Consider the following 23,228-nt stretch of genomic DNA (forward strand, 5'->3'; position numbering starts at 1 on the left):
TCTTGAATTTAATACCATAATTTAGAGTGGATTTAATATACCTTAGAACTTGTCTTGCAACTTCCAAATGCGGTTTTCGCAGCTTCTGCATATATCGGCTTAAGACACCTACAACAAATGCTAAATCCGGTCTCGTTAGTGTAAGATAAATTAAACTACCAATTATCTTCTGGTACATAGTAGCATCCTCCAACTCTTTTCCTATGTCTGCACTCAACTTTATTATTGTATCCACAAGAGCATTTGAGGGTTTAGAGTCAAGCATACCAAACTTGATTAACAAATCATAACAATAAAGTTTCTGACTTAGAATGAACTCATCATTTTTATACTCAATTTCTAGACCAAGAAAGTGACATAATCTGCCCAGATCCTTCATATGAAATCGAGTACACAAGTTCTCTTTCAACTGATTGATTATCTCTTCATCATCTCCGGTGATAATTAAATCGTCGACATACACGAGAACGACTACGACGTTGGTTCCGATTGGTTTGACAAACAAATTCGCATAAGCAGATGCCATGCCAAAACCATTATGAACTAGGAACTCGCTTATTTTCCCAAACCACGCCCTTGGTGACTGCTTCAACCCATATAAAGCTTTCTTTAGTTTACACACGTGGTTAGGATGTTCTTTACTCTCGAACCCCTTCGGTTGTTCCATGTGAATCACATGATCCAAGTCGCCGTATAAGAAAGCGTTACTAACATCCATTTGCCAAAGGTTCCATGACTTACTTGCGGAAATGGCTAAAACGACTCGTACCGTGCTCAACTTTGCTACCGGGCTAAACTTATCATCATAATCGATTCCGACTTGTTGCGAAAAACCACGAGCTACCAACCTTGCCTTATACCGATCGATTGTTCCATCGGCTTTTCGCTTCAATTTAAACACCCATTTATTTGTAACAACCTTTACATCACTCGGTTTTGGTACGAGTTCCCAAGTCTCGTTTTGGTTTAAAGCTCGAATTTCATCTTCCATGGCTTCGACCCATTTATCTTTTTCACTCGCTTCTTCATACGTTTCTGGTTCGACATCATTGTCCCCGACAATAGCTACGTTAGCAACATACTTCGGGCAAGGTCTTCTGCCTCTTCCCGACCGTCTTTGTTCTTGTTCTGGGTCACCGGTTTAGTTCGTTGTTTGGTGATGATGAACCCCGGTTCGCCATGAGCTTCGGTTCTGTTCCGGATGTACTTCGGCTTCCTCGGTTCGCGATTCCTCGTCATTAAAATTGAGGAATACATTGGACGTTTCGAGTTTATCGGTTAGGTGTTTAGAATCTGGTATGACTTCTTTTTCACTCGACCACCATGATGAATTTTCATCAAACACGACGTGTCTCGACACATAACATTTTCCGGTGTTTGGATCACAACACCGCCACCCTTTTTTCTCTTGATCATACCCTACAAAAATACATCTTGTAGCTTTCTTCTCCATCTTTGTTCTAGATTGGTTCGGTATGAACACGTAACAAACACATCCGAACACCTTTAAATGGCTTATGTTCGGTTTAATTTTAAACAACTTCTCATAGGGTGAAACATACTGTTGATTTTGTGGTGGTAACCTATTAATCACATAGGCTGTCGTCTTCATGGCTTCAGCCAAAAAACGCCCAGGCACGTTTTTGTCATGCATGATACTTCTGCACGTCTCGGCTAGGTGTCGGTTCTTTCTTTCTGATACACCATTCTGTTCGGTTGTATTGGAACACGTGTGTTGTCTATTGATCTTGTGATCCCTTAAAAACTGACAACAATCAGCAGCTAGGTATTCGCCACCATTGTCTGACCGGCAACTAACGATTTAGCCCGTTACCGTCTCCGCTTCACTTTTGAACAATATGAACTTCTCAAAAGCTTGAGATTTCACTTTCATGACATCAATCCAAACATAACGTGAATAATCATCAATAAACGTTATCATAAACCGTGTACCTGAGACTGATGGATGCTTAACGGGCCCAAAGACATCAAGTGGACCAATTCCAATGGGTATGAGGCTTGAAACTTTGAGTCTTCAAACGGTTGTTTCTTTGCCTTTCCATATTGACATCCCGCACAAACGACTTCTTTGTTCACTTCTAATTGCGGTAGCCCGACAACTAGTTTCCTTTTCATCATCAGCTCAAGTTTGTCATACCCCACATGACCCAACCGGTTGTGCCAAAGATCAACATTCTGGGTTTGTTTGGTTCGCTCCACATAAGCAGTTTCGGCAGACAAGACATACACGGTGTCGTTTCTTTTACCTTGTAAAACCGGGACAGACTTGGTTTCAAATTCATCAAAAATTCGGACGTCATTCGGACCAAACAAAACGTACTTCCCGGACGTCCTCGACTCGTTAACATCAGCCCCGTTCGTCACCTCCCACAAATCTTGTCCTTGCAAATAGGACATCATACAAGTAGACCAAACATTATAGTTATGATCGTTCAACTTCTTCATTCCGCAACTCAACTGCAATTCTACCATCTTGTTCGGTTATCTTTTGCGATCGGTAATCTCTTGCCTTCGATCGGTATCAACCTGCGAACGAGATGGGTATACTACGAGAACCGAGTCTTGATCGACAAGGCTCTGATACCACTTGTTAGATTAGCAAGTGAATATCAAGAACCAAAACCACACAGATCGTTGAACAATTATGTTCGACTCTTTTTATTATCAAGAAGAAAAAACAACGAAAGACTATTAAACAAGAAACACATAAAAGAGTTTATATAGTACTCTAATCCTAATTCTGTTCCAACACATCTGCGACTCAATCTAAACTTCAAACCGGTGTTTTGAAACCCGGACCGGACCGGCCGGTCCGACCGGGACCCACTACAAAAACTGGGCCGGTTCATAGTATTTAGCCCGTTTTCTAACAAACCGGCCGGTTCATGCGGTTTGCGGTCGAACCGGACCCGGTGACCCGCCGGTGAACCGGTAAATGTTATTAAATCCAAGATTCTAACATACTCCGGCTACAATTACGGTCATCGTACATCCGGCGACTCTACAAATGAGCAGGACTATGAATGAGAAAAAGGAATAGGGGTGTGAAGAAGATGGAGATGAAGATGGTGACATAAAACTTACCTGATTTGTGTGATTAGATGAATTTATGGTGGACTCTTGAGCAGAAAGGAGGAAGATAATAAGTAACTGCGCTATTTCAGATTTAGGTTAAACTCAATTTTCATTGTTAGGTAGGTATATTTCATTCTTTATTTTTTTTTAAATTTGAATAACTACACTTTCATATCACGACCACAGTTTCTAACCCATTAACTTTATTTTAAATATTAATTATTATTATTATTATTATTATTATTAATATTAATTGTATTAGTTTTGTTTCAAACCCTTTTTATTAGTTTGTTTATATTTATATATGTTTTAATTTATTATATATATATATATATTATTTATGACGTCATCCGGGTCAAACACCGGTCCGCCCTCCCGGGTCGGTCCGACCTTTGACCCGATAAGACGACCGGGTCGACGTCCGGGTTGGGTCTGAAAACATTGCTTCAAACTTATTTTTATTTTAAAACAATAAAATTAAACTAATTAACCAGACTTAACCCTCAAGTTATTATATTTCCTTTTAACCCTTGAGCTTTTAGATCTCCTCCAAACCACCCCTTCGAGATCAACCGAACCGCCCTTTGATGTTGCAATTTTATCATAGAATACCCATCATCCATTGAGTAAAAAGACATACCCCGGTATCGGGCATGCCTCTTATAGTTTTATGTGGTTACAAACTAACCATTGGTATATATGCCTGTTACCCAAAATCCAAACTTAAACTCACCTAAATAATCGACATAATGAGCTAAATTCTAACAATTCTATTTCTTTTGATAAATTAAAGTTTTTATATCTTAAGATCATACCATATACTCGATTTTGATCCAAGTAACGAGTTCAGGTTATCGACAGGTATCACAGAAATTACTGAGCTCTATAGTCGGATGTTGGTCCCATTACCCATTCTGAATGTTCCAGATTTTTGTGTCACGTTTGAAGTCTTTTTACAATTCCTATGTATTACTTCTAAATAGAATATAAAATAGAGTAACAGAAACAAAAGGAAAATTGCTATGCAAGAATGATAGTTTGATAGAGGCAAAATAAAAACGATAATAATAACAAACTAACAATATGTTCACGTCGAAGCTGAAGTTTCAGTGCTTTCTCAAGCTCATCAACAATATAGTCCATATTCGGGCGGTCTGCTCGATCCTCATTTAAGCAAGAATATGCTATGTTTGAGTACTTGAGAAGTGATTGTGGGGACATCAGATTCCTTTGTAGATCAGGACATATTATATCTTGCAAGGTTTTGTTTTCATAACGATATTTGGCCAATGGAGCCAGAAAACTTTTAGCATCATTCTGAACAAATGCTTTCCTCCCGCACAACATTTCAAATAAAAGGACTCCGAATGAGTAGATATCCGACTTGTGGGCCACACCTCCCGTCTTTTCAATAGCTGGGTCCATACACCCCATTGTGCCAACATGTTCACAAAGGCAGACCTGGTCCTTTTTGTATACTGATTGTTTGATGGAGGTTTCAAACCTGGATAACTTCGCTTCCTAGCTCTCGTCTAATAGAATTGCGTCGCTATTAATGTTACAGTGTATAACAGCATAATCACGTCCCTCGTCATAATGGAGGTAACTCAACGCACGAGCCACACCAACAGATAACTTCAATCTTTGGGTCCATGTGAGGTTCGGGCTGTTTAAATACTGCCCAAGACTTCCCCTGGCCTCATACATAGTTACGATGATCTTCTCGTCTTCCTCATCACAAAACCCAATAATAGAGATCAGATTTGTATGCTTGTGATGAAAGAGCACTGAAATTTCCCTAAAAAACTCGATGTCTGCTTCCACGTGCTTACAATTAAATTTCCGTGCAGCAATCTTCATCAACCTTCCAGATTGCAAGAGTCTTCCTTTATATGTGGTGCTAAATCCACCGTGTCCGATGATGTTATCATGATGAAAGTTGTCGGTGGCCGTTACTACATCTTCAAGTGGGATTTGTAAGTGAGCAAACTTGGTCGTTGTTGATACCATGTTCTGTTTATCAAGTGGAAAGGATTGAGAAAACAGAGACTTACAAATGCAATACCAATGCACCTGTACATAAGCATCTGCACGCTACTTTTATTCGGTCAAATTAATTATAATTATATATTCGGACATCAGTATGTACATCAATACGTTGTAAGTTTCTTCATGTTCTTAATAGATTAATGGCAAAAATAACTTTTTATATATAGTGAACACAAGCAGAAGTTATTGATTATATAAAGCATTTAAAACTTACTTGAATTTCAAGTGCCTTCTTAATCTGCGTTAGAACTTTTTTGTTGTCGGCCGTTTTTCTCTTTCATGATATAAGCATTGGCAGGCAATCTCTTGAAATGTAGCCAATGATTTTGGCTCGATCTGTTCCCTTATTTGCTCGAACACCACTTCATCATGCTTTCCTTCTTCAAATATGTTTCTAATGAACTCTGGTAGATAGTGGCCTTTATGGTTTCTGATTTCAAACGTCGATCTTCCACACAAGATCTCAAATAAAACCACACCAAATGAATAAATATCAGATTCCGTGGTTAAAAATCCTGATTTTTCGTAAAGTGGGTCCACGTATCCGGGTGTGCCGCATGCATAATCGATGCCATACTCTATTTCCTGGGTTATTGGGTTTATTATAGAAAGCCCAAAACCTGCAAGTTTTACTTTCCAATCATGCCTAAGTAGAATGTGCGCTGTTTTGATATCCCCATGTATCACCTTTGCTTGTTTTCCATGAATGAAATCCAACGCGCTTGCAACATCGATGCATATATTAAGTCGTTTCATCCATGTCAGAGTAGTGTCATTCAGATACCTATCAAGACTTCTTCTGGATGCATGAGTATAAACAATGACTTTTTCATCATGTTCATCACAGTAGCCTACAAGACCAATGATATTCTCATGCTTATACTCCCAAAGAATTTGTAGCTCACTCAAGAATCGTTTTTCCTTTTGATCAAGCCTTGTATCTAATTGTTTTGCAACAATAGTATTAAAGTCATTACCATCTTGAAGGTTTCCTTTATGGACTTTCTCAAATCCTTCTTTGCCAATACAATTGTCATCATGGAAGTTTTGTGTGGCCAATTTTATGTCTTCCAGTGGAATTCTGGGGTTGTCTTTGTTGTTTTTCTGTCAATCAACCATAAGACACGAAATCAACTATAATTTGTTAAAATAAAAATAGGAGATTATACAGTTGTTGAAAGAAGATCTTGAAACTGGTGAAAGCTAATAGAAAACAATTAGTTTAGTTTTCAAATGCATACTAGTAATGAAACACTATTAACTGGTGAAAAAATTTAGTGATGCGGTGGTTTTGTCCGTCAGTGTTCAAAGGTTGCTGGAAATTTGTAACGAAAGACTATGAAGTAGTGATAAAAACTACATTGGTGGTAGAAAATTTTAAAATATATGAATTGATAACCTGGTGACATCATAGACTTCAAACAATGAAAAACATGAACAACAAAGTCATAAATGGAGGTGTTTCTACCCCATTGGTGCAAGTGAGGGAACGTGTGACAGAACTTTGCATTAGCATTCTTCATTCGTACCGAAATTTTTGTGCAACGGTTTCATCTTCTGGACAACTTATTCTTCCTGAGGCACTCAAGTTGTTGCCTTTATACACACTCGGTATGTTTTTTCTAATATGGTGTTTTTAGAAGCTTTTGTGCCATCACATTTGTAACTACGCGAATTTACCTAATTTATTTCTTGTTTCTTGATTTTTAGCTTTGATTAAAAGTAGTGGACTACGAACGGATGGGCGTATAGATGACCGATCATTTTGGATCAGTTATGTTACTCCACTCTCTGTGCAATTAGCAATCCCTCTTGTATATCCTAGAATGATAAATGTTCATGACCTTGACTTAAAGGTAAAACGTTCTATCATTCATTCATACCGGAACCCTAACTTAAATAGACTCTTACTATGTGGTGTACGTGAACAGAACACACTAACCCACAACTTGACTCAATTAAAGAAATGGACCCATGACCGAAATAAATAATAAAACATAAAACTGAAATTAAAACCCTGCTTACCCATTCTAACCAACGACCCGAACCCATTGACCCGATCAAGATTAATCCCAACAATAAATCCATAGTCTAATAGGTAGGATTCATATTAAAAAGCCTTCAATGTTAACCAACTAGAATTAATAAATATGTAAACTTGACCGGTTGAACAAAATACATTAGAAAGTGGAAAGGATTTTTAACACTACAGTTTGTGTTTTATCAATTTTAATCTAATGTATCAAGCATTTTACATTTGTTTTGATATCATAGTGATTACTTCTAGGTATCAATAATTATCACAGTGATTACTTCTAGGTATCAATAGGATGAAGTTAGAACAACTTACTTGTAAGAATAATGCCTTTATAAGTTGCACGACAACGAATTTCATTGTTGGGCGTTGGTCTTGAGTTTCTGGCACACATTGATGTGCAATTTGAATAAATGTGTGCAAAGAATCCCGGTTGGGCCCTCTATTTAGAACAACATTGCTTTCACTAGTTTCTTCTTTTATTAGAGGATCTATCATGTCCTCTAGTGTTCCTTTGCTGAAGCTTTGTCTTGCCACATGGGCCGGCCCTCTGTCACTATGCTTCGTGTAAATTGGGTCATAGGCTACCCTCCCACATAGAATTTCAAACAAAACTACCCCAAAACCATAAACATCCGATTCTCTTTTTAATTTATCAGTCTTCTCATATTCTGGATCTGTGTAGGGCGGTCTGCCTAACCAACCAAGATAGAGAGCTTCATCGTTTTGATTTGGAGGCAGGAATACAGAGTGTCCAAAATCAACAATCTTTGCCCCCCCCCCCAGTTCTCGTCCAACACAATGCTGTAGCTGTTTATATCACGTTTTATTATCACCTTTTGGTCCTCCATCTCACAGTGAATATACTTCAATGCATGTGCGACATCAATGCAGATTTTCAAACGCTTTTCCCATGTCAAAATTCGCATATCATTGGCGTTTTCTAGATAATCATAGAGGTATCCATTAGAAACATTCTCGGTGAAGGTAATCATCTCAGAATGTTCAAGACAAAATCCAATTAAAGTGACAATGTTAGGATGCTTTACACTGCAAAGCATTCCGATTTCTGTATAAAACTCTTCTTCACCATGGTACTCATGTCCATAAGGGTATCGTTTTATAACTACCTTTGGATGTTCTCTGTTCTTCCCATTTGTGGATAAATAATTATCTTTATCAAAGTGGTTAAGCTCTGCTCTGTACAAAGTATACCCATCACCCCAATATGCAATTATGTGTGTCTGAAAAATCATTTGTTGCTGATTTAATATCAGCGAGAGGAATCTTCAAGCACTTTAACTTAAACTTCTTTTCCTGCAAAGCAAATATGTGCAACGGAAAAAAAGAAATGAAATAGTTACAATACTGAGTAGAAATTAAGAGTATCATGTTAATATTTTAAATCCACCGCCGACCTGCTTTTTTTTGTTCCCCTTTCGTGTGCCCTTATTTTTTATCTAGACATAAACCTTTTATAGATAGTATAATATGGCCCAAACACATAAAATGTGAATTAATTAAATAACCATATTAAACTAAATGTAGTTAGCTAGATTAAATGATAATCTAAAAGGAATCCAAATCCATATTTCTTAAACAATTAGGAAACGGGTTCTCTTCAAAACCCAAGTTTGATTTGTAGAGATTCTAGCTTAAGAATTGAGTGTTTCTTACAAACCCCATTTTTGATATGATGATCTTTAAGAATAAGAGTTGTCGATCTCTTGCAAAAACTACAATATCTTACATAAATAAACCTGGTCCATATACACCATGGGATTTTGAAGAACACCAAACCCTCAAATAGTTTTATTTTTATTCTTTGTTTCAACATTATAATACTAGAAACAAAGGATGAAATGATAATTTTAACATTATAATACTAGAAACAAACATTCAACAACTGAGAGTGGGTAACTTCTAAAGACCAAAACTGAAATTTAATCTTAACACAAAGTGTAATTTACTCTAATAATAATAATAATGTTATAAAAATAAAATATTAATGGTAATTATGTAATTGAACTGTTAACAGTTTAGAGATTAAAAATTGGTTGCAACTAAAGAGAAAAGTTTTAAACCCAAAACGTGTACGACTAAAGTGTCAACCCAAGCACTCCATCTGTACTGTGGAATGAATGGTAATAGGTTGGGTTTTAATAATATCAGCCTTGTACTCGATTATAAGCCATCAGTACACAGACAGACCCGGGTATCATGTATTCCTCTAATAGTTTTATGGGGTAAAATTTTACATGTTTGTATGCCTCATACCCAAAAAAATAATCAGCTAAATTCTAACATTTCTATGCATTTTAATAAATTCAAGTTTGCAACTTTAATACAATTTACTATATTCTTAAGATCAAATAATCTTTGCTATATAAAGATATAATCTATTAGTGACACCGACCCAGCTTTTCTTTTTTCCCACCTTTCGGCCTTTCGGGAATTAAATTTTATATATTAGTAAAATTTAAATCCTATATATTAGTAAAATTAAATTTTAACAATAGTTAACTGGATTAATTAAATTAAGCGCACCCGTCCCAAATCCGTATTAAACTAAGTATAGTTAGCTGGATTTGACGACAATAAAATTCAAGTCTAAACCTTTGTATTGATTGATAAGATGTTAATACTTGATTACAAATAAACCCTATTTATAACCATACAATTACTTGTTAGACAAGAATAGGAGAAAAACTAACTCAAAAACCCCATAGGTTTGTAAGTACGAAAACTAGGTCCCCGTACTTACGCAAGATTACACTAACAACCACCCCCCTAATCTTGTGACACCGATGAAGGTTCGCATCTCGTTAAACTTCAACCGTGGCAACGCTTTTGTAAGGATGTCTGATCTTTGTAAATCTCCACTGACATGCTCCACCTTGATTTGTTCTCTCTCGATGCACTCCCGAATGAAATGGTATCGTGTGTTGATGTGTTTGCTTCTCCCGTGAAAAACCGGGTTCTTCATCAAGGCAATAGCCGATGAATTATCCACCTTCAACGTAACGATTTCCTCCTTTTCTCCGGTCACATCTCTGACAACAAACCCCAAAGCCATAAGGCTTGACATGCAGCCGATGTAGCTGCCATAAATTCGGCTTCACATGATGATAACACCACCGTTCCTTGTTTCTGAGAAACCCATGGTATCGGTGATGTTCCATAGTAAAAAAATCAAACCTGAGGTGCTCCGACCATCATCCATATCCACCGCATGACTACTATCACTATACCCGTGCAACATACTGTTTCCGCCTCTCGAGTAAGTAATACCAAAGTATAGTGTACCTCTTAGGTATCGGAGAATATATTTAACCGCTTGATCATGAGCTTGAGTTGGTGATTGCATGAATCGACTCGCATAACCAACCTCGCATAACCAACCGAGTAACTCAAATCGGGCCTCGTATATATGAGTTAAATACCGCAAGCTTCCGATTATCTTTCTATAACCGGTCGGATCTACTTTCAGATTCTCATCTTCTTTAGACAACTTTAAACCCGGTTCCATAGGAAATTGAGTCGAGTTGCACTCCCAAAGACTTGCTTCTTTTAGGATCTTCGTTGCATAATCACTTTGCTTTAACGTTATCCCACGATCACTTTGCTTCACTTCGATCCCGAGATAGTAATGCAACAACCCGAGGTCACTCATCCCGAACCTTGACTCCATTTGTCTTTTGAAATTTGAAATTTCTTGCACACTTGTACCCGTGACTATCAAATCATCAACGTAAACTCCAACGAGTAGTAACCTTTGACCGGAACACCGTTTGTAAACCGCATGTTCTTTCTTACATCGAGTGAAACCGAGTTCCTTTAACGACCCGTCTAGTTTAGTATTCCACGCCTTTAGAGCTTGGCGTAAACCGTATAACGCTTTAGCCAACTTGTACACTTTTCTTTCTTCACCTTTGTTAACGAACCCATCCGGTTGAAATACGTACACCTCTTCTTTCAAACCACCATGAAGAAACGCGGATTTTACATCCAAGTGATGCACTTGCCAATCTCGGTTTGCTGCTAACGCGAGTAAAAGTCGAACGGTTTTGAATCTCTCCACTGGTGCGAACACCTCTTCGAAATCGATCCCATATTTCTGAACATACCCAGCTACGAGTCGGGCCTTATACTTGGTTATTTTCCCGGCTTCATCTCTTTGGATTTTATAGACCCACTTTAAACCTATCGGTTTTACTTTGGGTGGTGGTTCGACTAACCGCCATGTCTTGTTTCTTTCAGTCGACTCGATCTTCGCTTCCATTGCTTTTCTCCAATGTTTTTCTTTATTCGCTTCTTGAAAATTTACCGGTTCATCATCGAATAATAATAGGATATTTACCTTGTCGGTTGTCAGGTCTTGCTCGGCGGGTGTCGGTATACCTTCAACCAGAAAGCCGCTAAATTTCTTGGGTAAAACTGTCTTTCGAGTAGTTTGACGCGGTTGGATAACTTGTAACGGTTCTTCGTTTAGGCTAGTGTTGGGCCTAGTCGGGCTTACAGGTGGGTTGCCACCTTCTGAATTTGACGACTCACTTCCGTTTTTTATACGAACCAACTCACCGGTATCATGACGGTCTACGGACCCGGTGTCAACCTGGTTGTCACCTGCTCTGGTTCGGGTTCAATATCGCACCTAACAATAAACTCGATCCATTCCGGACCCTTTTCGCCCTCTTGTTTGTCAAGATCAGCCCACGCGTACCTTTTACACTCGTCAAACTTGACATCCAGCGTAACGTGTACTCGCCTTTTGATCAGATCAAACATACGGTAGGATTTTGTTCCAGGTTGAGTACCTAAGTGAATCATCATCACGCTTCGGTCGTCCAACTTCTTTTGACCGGTACCAAGGACTTTGACATACCCGTGCATCCGAACACTTTAACGTGTGAAAAGTTCGGTTTTCTTCCTTTAAAACGCTCATACGGAGTCGAATCCTTCAAAGATTTTGTTGGTGACCGATTTAGTAAATAAACCGAGTGATGAACCGCTTCTCCCCATAAGTCTTGTGGTAGTGACATTGCCTTTAACAGACTTCGAGTCGTAACAAGTATGGTTCGGCTTCTTCTTTCAACTACTCCGTTTTGATGTGGGGTGTACGGGGCCGTAAACTGATGTGCCACACCTATACTTGACAAGTAATCTTCCAACACATGGGATGTAAACTCACCCCATTGTCGGTTCGTATGATTTGAGTTTCTTGCCCGTTTCGTTTTCCACCCTTTTCACGAAATCAATGAGTAAACCCGCAACTTGATCTTTCCTCTTTATCGTGAAAACCCACATATAGCGGGGGTAGTCGTCAACAACTAGTAAAAAGTATCGGTTGCCACCATGTGTCTCGGGAGTAATCGCGCCACAAACATCGGCATACACGAGCTCGAGCGGTACCTTTGCACGATAATTATATTCTTTCGGGATATCCGATCTTGTTTGTTTGCCTAGCATACATGCATCACAAATTTGCATCGGGTGTTCGATTCTTGGCACTCCATCCGCGAGTTTCAAGAGACCCGAAGGGCATCAAAATTCAAATGTCCCAATCGAGCATGCCATATCCATGCAACATTATGCAAATTGACTTGTAAGCAAACCGGAGAAACAACCTTTAAATTAATTTTATAAACCCAGTTAAAGGAACGCGGTACCATGATTAGAAGCCTTCCATCTTGTTCGAATATCCGTAAGATACCGTCTTGGATCCCGATCTTGGCCCGAGACTTATAATATTATTTTTGAGAGATGGAATAAAGTAAAAGTCACTCAATGCTCGTTGTACTCCCCTTTGACCTTCAACTACTATTGTGCCTCGACATTTGATTTCAACACACGAACCATCACCGAAACTTACTTTCCCAGTCATGTTGCGATCAATGTTGGAAAACCACTCCGAATTTCCCGTCATGTGGTTACTCGCCCCTTTATCAAGAATCCATGTGTTTTTATCACATGGGGTTGAAGCATATTGCTTTGGATCAACCCGGTCTTCTTTTAGAAAAACGACATCTTCCTTACTCCGAGCTACCGTCATCATGTTTAGAACCGGTCTGCCATCTTGAGCGAGGTTACTTTTATCGTTAATCTCCTTGTTTCGGTTAGGACATGGCGTGGCAAAGTGTCCTAGTTCATCACACCGATAACATTTAATCTTTGACCGATCCTTCTTCACTCGGGGTTCTTTCTTTTCCCAATCCACAACTTTACCTTTTCCCTTGTTCTTTTGACTTGATTCGGTTCTCATCTTTCCTTTCCCATGACGCCTTTCTTGATTGCTTTTAGATTTCCATTCTTCATATGTATATAGGAGTTGTTCTTGCTTATCGGACACGGGTTTGTCTTCATCTCCAGATCGTTCCTCAAACGCTTTTAGGCGTCCAACGGCTTCATGGAACGTCATGGTCTTTATATCGGCAAACTGTTCAATGGTAGCAACAATCTCTATATACCTCATTCTGGGAACGGACTTCAAAAGCTTTCTCACGAGGGTCTTTTCTTCAAACGATTCTCTAAGATTGCTTACTTTGGAAGCTGTTTGGCTTATCTTGGTCGAGAAGTCATCAATCGTGTTCGTTTCTTTCATCTTGAGTACATCGAACTCATGTTGAAGAGATTCGATCCGTGCTTCTTGAACCCTATCAACCCCAACGAAACGAGTCTTCAGTGCATCCCATATCTCTTTAGCGGTGGAAAGGTGAGCCACTTGCATCACCAAAGCCTTCTACATGCCTTGATAAAGATACATAATCGCCAACCCATCTATCTTCGGGTCAACCACCGTTCCCGTTCTTGGTTCGATAGCCTCTAACAACCCTTGAACGTTGAAGATAACCTTGATTTCTACCGTCCAAATTGTGTAATTGGTGGACGTAAGAATCGAAAACTGGATCGAGAGGGAACTCGGTTCTTTAGGAAAACCGACTTGATTACTTGACCCTCCAACTTGATTACTTGACCGATCACCCATCTTTTTCAATTTCCTTGACCAATGATACGTTAATTGAAAACAAATAAAATATCTTTAAAAGACCTTTTAATTGCACTTCCTGACAAAAGCCTTTAATCACTTGTGCCAAAAGAAAACAAACTGATTTGTTACAATCGTTATCTTCATACTTCAAAAAAAAACCTTCTCAACAGATCTTGAAAATTGAAGATTAGAACCTATTATAATATTCAAGTATCACAAAACTTCCTGTTATGCAAATATCTTTCCACCGACCAAACAAAAATCCCTTGGTAATTAATTAAAAACCTTCGCCGTGGACGAAAACCTTGGCCGCCGAAACTTTTGTTCACGTAAGTCGCCAGAGTCTTGTCTAAGCCTCCGCTGCTACGCCATTAAAATTCCTAACACATCGGTCACCGGAATCTTGTTCTTTACCGCTGACTCTTGATCTCCGATCACCGCCGTCACAAACTCTCGCGGTGAAACACCGTCCTTACTTGCCGGATCTTCTTGATTGGTAATCCTCGCCGACGATTTTAGAACCTTAACCGTAGCTCTTGATACCAATTGAAGACAATAAGATTCAAGTCTAAACCTTTGAATTGATTGATAAGATGTTAATACTTGATTACAAATAAACCATATTTATAACCATACAATTACTTGTCAGACAAGAATAGAAGAAAAACTAACTCAAAAACCCCTAGGTTTGTAAATACGACAACTAGGTCCCCGTACTTACGCAAGATTACACTAACAGGATTAATTAAAGTTTCAATTGTATATAAAAATTATAAATTTGCTAAGATCACCACCTTTCACCATCTCTGCGTGTGCCAACCCTTAATCCCTTTAAACTAAGTATGGGTGCTCTTCAAAACCCAAGTATAATTTGTAGAGATAAGTATTGGTGTTTTTCTCGAAAACCCAATTTTGATACATAGGCCTTGTTCAAGGATCTTTAATATTTTCTATAAACCAATGATTGCATACGATGACACTCTTTAAGACTTTAAGGATAAGAGTTCTCTCTTGCAAAAACCGCAATTTCTTTCGGAAATAAACCATGGGGTTTTTGAAGAACACCAAACCCTTGTATATTTTATTTTATTCTTTGTTTTTATGTTTCTTAAAAAAGTATATTATTTTAACAATATAATACTCGAAACAAATATTCAATGGGTTACACTAAGTGTGTAATTTCTAAAGACCAAAATTAATAATATAATCCTAACACGAAGTGTAATTTACTCTAATAATAATTGTATTATATAAACATAAGATTAACGGTAAATATGTAATTGAACTGTTAATAGTTTAGTGATTAAATATAGCATGCTGTCAATCGGTTGCAACTAAAAAGAAAAGTCTTAAAATAGGTTAATGTTTAAGTTATTATTATTATAGCATAATGATAGATAAAAAAAAGACAAAAAAAGGAGTGTACGACCAAAGCGTCAACGGCCAACCCAAGCACTCCATTTGCTTGACCGTGGATGGTAATAGGTTGGGTTATAATTTCAGCTTCGTACACCATTAGTAATATAATGAGATCTAAAACTCACCTCATAAACTGACTAAAAGTATCAAATAATCAGCTAAATTCTAGCAATTCAATAATTTTTTATCCAAGTAATAAATTAGTTCGGGAAATCAGACGGTATCACACAATACCATATCCACAAATATTCAAATTAAGTTATATAATAATAATAATAAACTTACAATATTTTCAAGTCGCAGCTGAAGTTCGAGTGCTGTCTCAAGTTCATCAGCAATATAGTCCATATTCGGGCGGTCTGCTCGATTCTCATTTAAGCAAGAATATGATATGTTTGAGTACTTGAGAAGTGATTGCGGGGACATCAGATTCCGTTGTAGATCAGGACATATTATATCATGCAAGGTTTTGTTTTCACAATGATAGTTGGCCATTGGAGCTAGAAAACTTTGAGCCTGATTCTGAACGTATGCTTTCCTCCCGCACAACATTTCAAATAAAACGACTCCGAATGAGTAGATATCCGACTTGTGGGTCACACCTCCCGTCTTTTCAGTCGCTGGGTCTATACACCCCATTGTGCCAATATCTTCACAAAGACAGGGCTGGTCCTTTTGGTATACTGATTGTTTGATGGAAGTTTCAAAACCGAATAACTTGGCTTCCCAGTTCTCGTCTAATAAAATCGTGTCGCTATTGATGTTACAATGTATAATAGCATAATCGCGTCCCTTGGAATAATGAAGGTAACTCAACGCACGAGCCACCCCTAAACATATTCTCAATCTTTGCGTCCATGTGTGGTTCGAGTTGCTTAGATGTTGCCCAAGACATCCGTTGGCCTCATGCATGGTTACAATGATCTTCTCGTCTTCCTCATCACAAAACACAACAATAGAGATCAAATTTGTATGCTTGAGATCAATAAGCACTGAAATTTCCCTCAAAAACTCAAGGTCTGCTTCCACGTGCTTACAATCAAACCTCCGTGCAGCAATCTTCATCAACCTTCCGGATTGCAAGATTCGTCCTTTATACGTGGTACTAAATCCACCATGTCCGATGATGTTATTATGATTAAAGTTGTTGGTGGCCTTTACTACGTCTTTAAGTGGGATTTTCAAGTGAGCAAACTTGGTCATTGTTGATGCCATGTTCTGTTTATCAAGTAGAAACGATTGAGAAAACAATGACTTACAAATGCAATACTACACTTTGTAAAATCAATACACCTGTACATAAGCATCTGCTATAAGGCCAAAAAGTTATGACTTGAACTATCAAATTACGAAACCCGTTATATATTTTATTGTCAAGTTAATAATTAAAGCCTACGAAGAAACCGGACTCGAAACGAGAGATTTGGGACGCAAGTTTACCTTCAATGGGATAAGGCTTCTAGAAGATAGTGTTAGGCTATAAATAGGGGCTTTATGTATTATTGTATGTGTGTGTTTTCCATGGTGTAAATCATCCACCCAAGGTGAGCTGGTTCTTGCTTAATGTTATCAATCTTTTAACCGACAACGAGATCGTTCATTTATATATTATCTTTATATTTATATTCATGTTCGGTCTTTTGATTGACCGCACTCATCTCAAACTATTATCGAGTGTAAAATCTGTCCGTGGTCATTTTGGGACCTACATCTACATACTATTTTTAGTCGGATCAAAATAATTATAAATATTTGTTGTATGTCGATACATTGTAAGTTTCGGCATGTTCTTAATAGAAGTTATTTGTAGGTCCCAACATGACCACACAAACGGTTTTGCTCTTGACACGGTTTTTCGAGACGGGTGCGATAAATCAAACGACTGAACATAGATAATATAAGATAAGATATGATCGATCCCGTTATTGGTTAAAAGATTGATAACATTATACAAAGAACCGACCCCCCAAGGTGAGCTCCCTTTGGGTGGGTGATTTACACCTCTAAAAAAATCAAAAAGGGTTCGACTGAAAAGTTTGAGGATTCAACAAAAAATAGTTTTAAAATCAAGAAAAGATAGGTCCAAAATTGCCAAAATCAAGGAACAAGTTTTTGCTTGGATTCCTATAGACTGTTCTTCAAGCGATGAGTCGCTAAGAAAATAAATTGATTTTAAGAAATTAAATCAGTTTTTGTCGATTTATGGTCGACTTTCTCGAGACAAAAATGTCTTGGTAACCCATGTCTATTTAATCTCTTAGTGCATGTAGGGTCCATCAATGAGGACTATCAAGAGTATTTGGTACTTAGATAGTGGTCGCATGTCGATGGGAGACGAACCCTTGCTATTTGATGCTAAACCATTCGATAGCAGATTCGAGTCTTTCGTAAGCGACATGGGAGGACGAACTTCAAGCAAGGGAATGTTTCAAATGGTACTTTGTGCTTCAACTACACCAACCTTGTTCAAATGGCTCAACCACAACTTGTCGAACGTTTCTCAAACTCACCTCATTCAACTACTTCTCTTGCTGGGCTTTGGATTGAATCTCTTCAACTTTGTTATATGATGTGATAATGCATACTTAGGATAGTCTATCTACCAACAGCTTTGCTGACCTTTTCACTAAAGCCATCGATCAATTTTGATTAAAACAACATATCTATATTTTTTTATATAAAATTGTAAATATTTTTCTGATATGTCGGAGAAAATGAGTTAAGTTTAACTCAACAAAAAGATTTTTATTTCTTTTAAGAAAAACAAAATTGAGTCACTTGACTTACGAAAAACATTTTATATTTTATCATTATTTTATTATACTTTGTCAAGTAAACCAGAAAAAGCTTTAAAAAGTTATTCTCTTGTTTAGAGGGAGCTCCTACTTAAAGGGGTCAGATAATTAAAAATTATAAAATTTAAGAAATTGATCCGATCTTTGAAAAATGATAAGAAATTATCTCTAATGATCCTAACACATGAAAATAGTAGATCAAAAGCCAACAAGATCATTGCTTGATGTGTAGATAGACTTGACAAATGAGTAAGTGTCAAAGTGATATAAACTTAAATTCCCGCATATGCTAGTGGTTACACTATTATGAAGCGGTTGTCAACTCCAATATAAGTCATATCGATGAAGGCAAAAATTTTATTAGTCTGTCTTGCACGAGCCCATTAGTGATTGATCACCATAAAAATTATTCTTGCTTTACATACAAATATTGAAAATCAAATTGATAAAACAGAAAAACTGCAAAGTGCTTAATTAAGAGAATTTATTTTCAGCACAAAAATGTTGAAAATTAACAAACAAAAAGGGGTATATTAGAACCAAGTAATGTGGGGGTAAACAAGTAAGTCCTAAACACTGTATATGAAGGCTTGTAAGTCCATATGGCAAGTAAGTCCATGGTTCAACCTTTATGTTTGAAAAGAAAATTTGCAAAAAGTTCAAATAAGCTCAAAATGTTTTGATCAATCATTAGGGGTCGGAGTCAATTCGGGGTGATACTGATAAACAAAAACTATGCCCGAGGTATGATGGAGTTTGTAATTTGTCATATTAAATGGGGACCGCATAAGTGTCGTGCTTAATATATACCTTAACATATCACGTTGACATCAAAATACTTGTTAAATTTAAAATGGACAAATTATATCTACAATCGACTTTGGATTCTTGCATAATAACATCCAAATATAAGTGTGATCTAGGACGTTATCGATTAATATGATTCCATGTTGTGTTCTTTCTCGCAAAAGTTATAAGTCATTAGAAAACTCTATAAATATTATTGTTATATAATATTAATTTCATCTTTACTCTTGTCTTTTTCATTTTTCTTGTTTTATTTTATGTTTCAAATTCAAAATATTTTAGATATTTACGTAATTTTAAAGCATATGAAAATGCCAAAAAGATTTTAAGTTTTTATGTGTTCATACATATTGTATTAAATCTTTGTTTTATTAAAATCATGTGTTTTGTTGTCAAGGTCGTTCATGCAAAGTTCTTCGGAAAACTGGGACTTAAACCAATCATTTACAAGTTGACTGAAATTGGTATTTTATGAGAAGTTTTTATAAAATTAAAATTTTAGAGTTATCTTGCAAACACTTCAAACAAAGCATGTTTTGAGAAAGAAAATTCGTCTTTGACCCCAAAGAGGGTATATGAACTAGTCTTATTCGCTATAAGTTTTGTGCAGCTGCACATGGACAGATAGATCAAGATCAAGTGTCTTGGGCTGCAGAGACTTAAGTTGCAGATGAAGCGCTTAAAAGAACACGAGAACGTGATAATTGACGGTTGAACCTAAAAATTACTGATCAGTCGAAGGACAAAACAAATAAACAAGCCGGCACAAGAAAGTCAACAAAGGAAAGTTAGATGTCGAGCCTCCCGCATATTATATTTCTAAAATTTGCTGCTGCCGATCCTTCCCAGAAAATAAGATTGAAGTTCAAGTATGCAAGAATGGAAAATAAAGAATTGTCCAAGATCCAATCTCGTTCAAACTCTTGGATCAAGACAAGTACTAGATTTCAAGAAATAAAGACGTAGCAAGGAACTTGATGAAGGTTCCTGGGCGTACTCAATCCTAAAGTGAGAGTGTATGGCTAATATTCTATTTGCTATTAGTCGGTGTATTACGTATATTAGTACGTTTATTTTGTATCATGTTATGTAAACCTGGAGAAATGGGGGACCATATAAAAGGTCACTTAACCGCTAACCCCATTTCTCCACAACTCTAAACAACCCACTTGGAAATTAAATACAAACTTTTCTCTCTACCAAACACCTCCACTTTCTATTTTCTTTCTTTTCATACAAAACTAAGATCTGAGTGTTGTTAGTGATTTCTGCTAGCTAACAACACGGATCGATACGAGTAAGGTTGTTAGATCCATCCAAAGAGGACCTAGATTATTGATTATATTAAAGCATTTGAAACTTACTTGAATATCAAGTGCCTTCTTAAGCTGCGTTAGAAGTCGTTTTGTTGTAGGCCGTTTTTCTCTTTCATGATGTAAGCATTCGTAGGCAATCTCTTGAAATGTAGCCAAAGATTTTGGCTCGATGTGTTCCCTTATTTGCTCAAACACCACTTCATTATGCTTTCCTTCTTCAAATAAGTTTTTAATGAACTCTGGTAGATAATGGCCTTTATGTTTTTGAATTTCAAACGTCGAGCTTCCGCACAAGATCTCAAATAAAACCACACCAAATGAATAAACATCAGACTCTATGGTTAGGAATCTTGACTTTTCATAAAGTGGATCCATGTATCCTGGTGTGCCACAAGCATAATCGATGACATACTCTATTTTTTGAGTTATTGGGCTTATTAAGGAAAGCCCAAAATCACAAAGTTTTGCTTTCCATTCAAGGTCTAGTAGAATGTTAGCACTTTTAATATCCCTATGTATCACCTTTGCTTGTTTTCCATATACTCCATGTAAGAAATATAACGCGGTTGCAACATCAATGCATATACCAAGTCGTTTCACCCATGTAAGAGAAACATCCTTCAAATACCTATCAAGACTTCCTTTGGGTGCATACTCATAAACAATAAAATTTTCATCTTTTTCATCACAATAGCCTATAAGATCAATTATGCTCTCGTGCTTATACTCGAAAAGAATTTGGAGCTCATTCCAAAATTGTTGCTCCCCTTGACCAAGTCTTTTATCCAGTCGCTTTGCAACAATGGTTTTCAATTCTTCATTGCCTTGCAGCTTTCCTTTGAAAACTCCCCCAAATCCTCCTCCGCCAATGAAATTGTCATTATGGAAGTTTTGTGTGGCTACTTTTATGTCTTCAAGTGAAATTCTGGGATTGTTCGTCTTGCTTTTCTGTCAGACATGACGCACCAATTAAAATACATATATTGATCACAATAATAAATAAGTTGTTAAAATAATAACGGGTGATTAAAATGGTGTTTATACAAATTAGTGGGTGCTATCTGAATGTTGGTATGAGCAAGCAATAATAAAAAGTAATTGAATAACAAATGAATCACTCAAAGATTACTTTCTGGATTTATCAATTGAAAGTGAAGGAAAATATATCTAAAACAAGAACACAAAAGACTCCTTAAATACTGAAACAAACTAACGTAAACAAGAGCTTTGACCAAATAAATAGGACCTCCAGCAACTACTTCTGAACGTCTCTTATTCAACAGAAATTACTAGAAAGTAGGAAACTTCAACCACTTCAATTTGAATTATATTTTAATATCCTCCCTTAATTCAAATTCTCGAACACCCATCAGATGTCTGAAATACACAAACTTCTCTCGAGATAAGGCTTTAGTTAAACCATCAGCCACTTAATCCTCGGTTCGGCAGAACTCCAGAGACACCTCCTTCTGAGCAACCATTTCTCTAATAAAGTGATGCTTTAGCTCAATGTGTTTTGATCTTCCATTTAACACTGGATTCTTGGTAAGACAAATTGCTGACTTGTTATCACAGTAGATGACCGTAGCTTGGTCTTGCTCAACACACAGATCCTTCAACATTCTTCTTAACCAAATGGCTTGACACGTTGCACCCGTGGATGATATATACTCAGCCTCAGTACTTGACAAAGCAACTGTATGTTGCTTCTTAGAACACCAACTAACCGCACCACTTCCCAATCCAAACGCGTTGGCCGACACACTCTTTCGATCATCTACACATCCGGCCCAATCACTGTCACTATAGCCCACAAGATTTATTTCACAGCCCTTTTCATACCAAATACCAAACCTTATTGTTCCTGCCACATACCTCAGAACCCGTTTGACTGCACCATAGTGAATTTTGGATGGAGTTTGCATAAACCGTGCCAGTAAGCTAACAGCAAAACTGATATCAGGCCGCGTATGAGTTAAATACATCAGCCCTCCAATTAGACTTCTATACAAGGTGGCATCCACCTTATCTGCACCATCCTCAACTTGCAGCTTTTCGCTTGGGTTCATAGGAGTCTCTTCACTATTGCAGCCCATCATTCCACACTTAATTAGCAAACTTTCTGCATACTTTCCTTGACTAACAAACACACCATCTTTTGTTTGTTTCACCTCTAGCCCGAGGAAATATTTGAGAAGGCCCATATCCGACATTTCAAACTCCACCATCATACCTTTCTTAAATTCTTCAACTAGTTTCACACTAGAACTTGTACAAACTATGTCATCTACATATAGACACACATAGATAACATTATTTGTACTATCCTTCTTAACATACAGTGTAGGTTCATTGTAACTTCTAATGAATCCGTTTGAGGTAAAATATCCATTAATACGGGAATACCAAGCACGAGGTGCTTGCTTCAACCCGTATAATGCTTTCTTTAACATGTACACCTTATCCTCTTGACCTTCAACTTCAAACCCAGGTGGTTGTTGAACATAAATCTCTTCTTCAAGATCCCCGTTTAAGAATGCAGACTTCATATCGAGTTGGTGGAGGGACCACCCACGTTGAGCTGCTGTGGCTAAGACCATTCGGATAGTCTCAAACCGAGCAACCGGAGCAAAGGTTTCACTAAAGTCTATCCCCTTTTGTTGAGAATATCCTTTAGCTACAAGCCTTGCTTTATGTTTTAGAATCTCCCCTTTGGGCCCGAG

At 37.4% G+C, this 23,228-nt stretch overlaps 4 protein-coding genes across 4 annotated transcripts; all 4 read right to left on the reverse strand.

Moving 5' to 3' along the window:
- Positions 1–3,707: 3,707 nt before the first annotated feature.
- LOC143634466 (uncharacterized) lies at positions 3,708–21,456 on the reverse strand (the record flags this gene model as incomplete). Its single annotated transcript, XM_077102544.1, has 5 exons — positions 3,708–5,169; positions 5,234–6,249; positions 7,496–8,497; positions 15,873–16,805; positions 20,554–21,456. Coding segments are annotated over 3 exons (1,935 nt in total), but the record flags the coding sequence as incomplete, so codon positions are not given.
- Positions 4,066–4,530, reverse strand: LOC143634462 (receptor-like protein kinase ANXUR2). The gene is made up of 2 exons (XM_077102541.1): positions 4,177–4,530; positions 4,066–4,071 (listed from the first exon to the last, which is right to left on the reverse strand). The coding sequence occupies exons 1-2, from the start codon at positions 4,528–4,530 to the stop codon at positions 4,066–4,068; spliced, it is 360 nt and encodes a 119-aa protein (XP_076958656.1).
- Positions 4,618–5,106, reverse strand: LOC143634464 (putative receptor-like protein kinase At5g18500). Its single transcript, XM_077102542.1, has one exon. It carries the CDS (start codon positions 5,104–5,106, stop codon positions 4,618–4,620), a length of 489 nt encoding a protein of 162 aa, XP_076958657.1.
- On the reverse strand, positions 5,389–6,668 carry LOC143634465 (receptor-like protein kinase HERK 1). The gene is made up of 2 exons (XM_077102543.1): positions 6,579–6,668; positions 5,389–6,249 (listed from the first exon to the last, which is right to left on the reverse strand). The coding sequence occupies exons 1-2, from the start codon at positions 6,666–6,668 to the stop codon at positions 5,389–5,391; spliced, it is 951 nt and encodes a 316-aa protein (XP_076958658.1).
- Positions 21,457–23,228: the final 1,772 nt, after the last annotated feature.

The sequence above is a fragment of the Bidens hawaiensis genome, unplaced genomic scaffold, assembly GCF_021521415.1.
Source record: "Bidens hawaiensis isolate Kalapana, Puna unplaced genomic scaffold, B.hawaiensis_p1.1 tig00007049_1, whole genome shotgun sequence".
Classification (NCBI taxonomy): Eukaryota; Viridiplantae; Streptophyta; class Magnoliopsida; order Asterales; family Asteraceae; genus Bidens; species Bidens hawaiensis.

Coding starts and splice junctions, on each gene's coding strand:
- LOC143634462 (XM_077102541.1), bottom strand. CDS start 4,530: ATGGGGTGTATGGACCCAGCTATTGAAAAGACGGGAGGTGTGGCCCAC.
- LOC143634464 (XM_077102542.1), bottom strand. CDS start 5,106: ATGGTATCAACAACGACCAAGTTTGCTCACTTACAAATCCCACTTGAA.
- LOC143634465 (XM_077102543.1), bottom strand. CDS start 6,668: ATGAAGAATGCTAATGCAAAGTTCTGTCACACGTTCCCTCACTTGCAC. Junction 6,250..6,578: donor TTTATGACTTTGTTGTTCAT/GTTTTTCATTGT, acceptor GTTGATTGACAG/AAAAACAACAAAGACAACCC.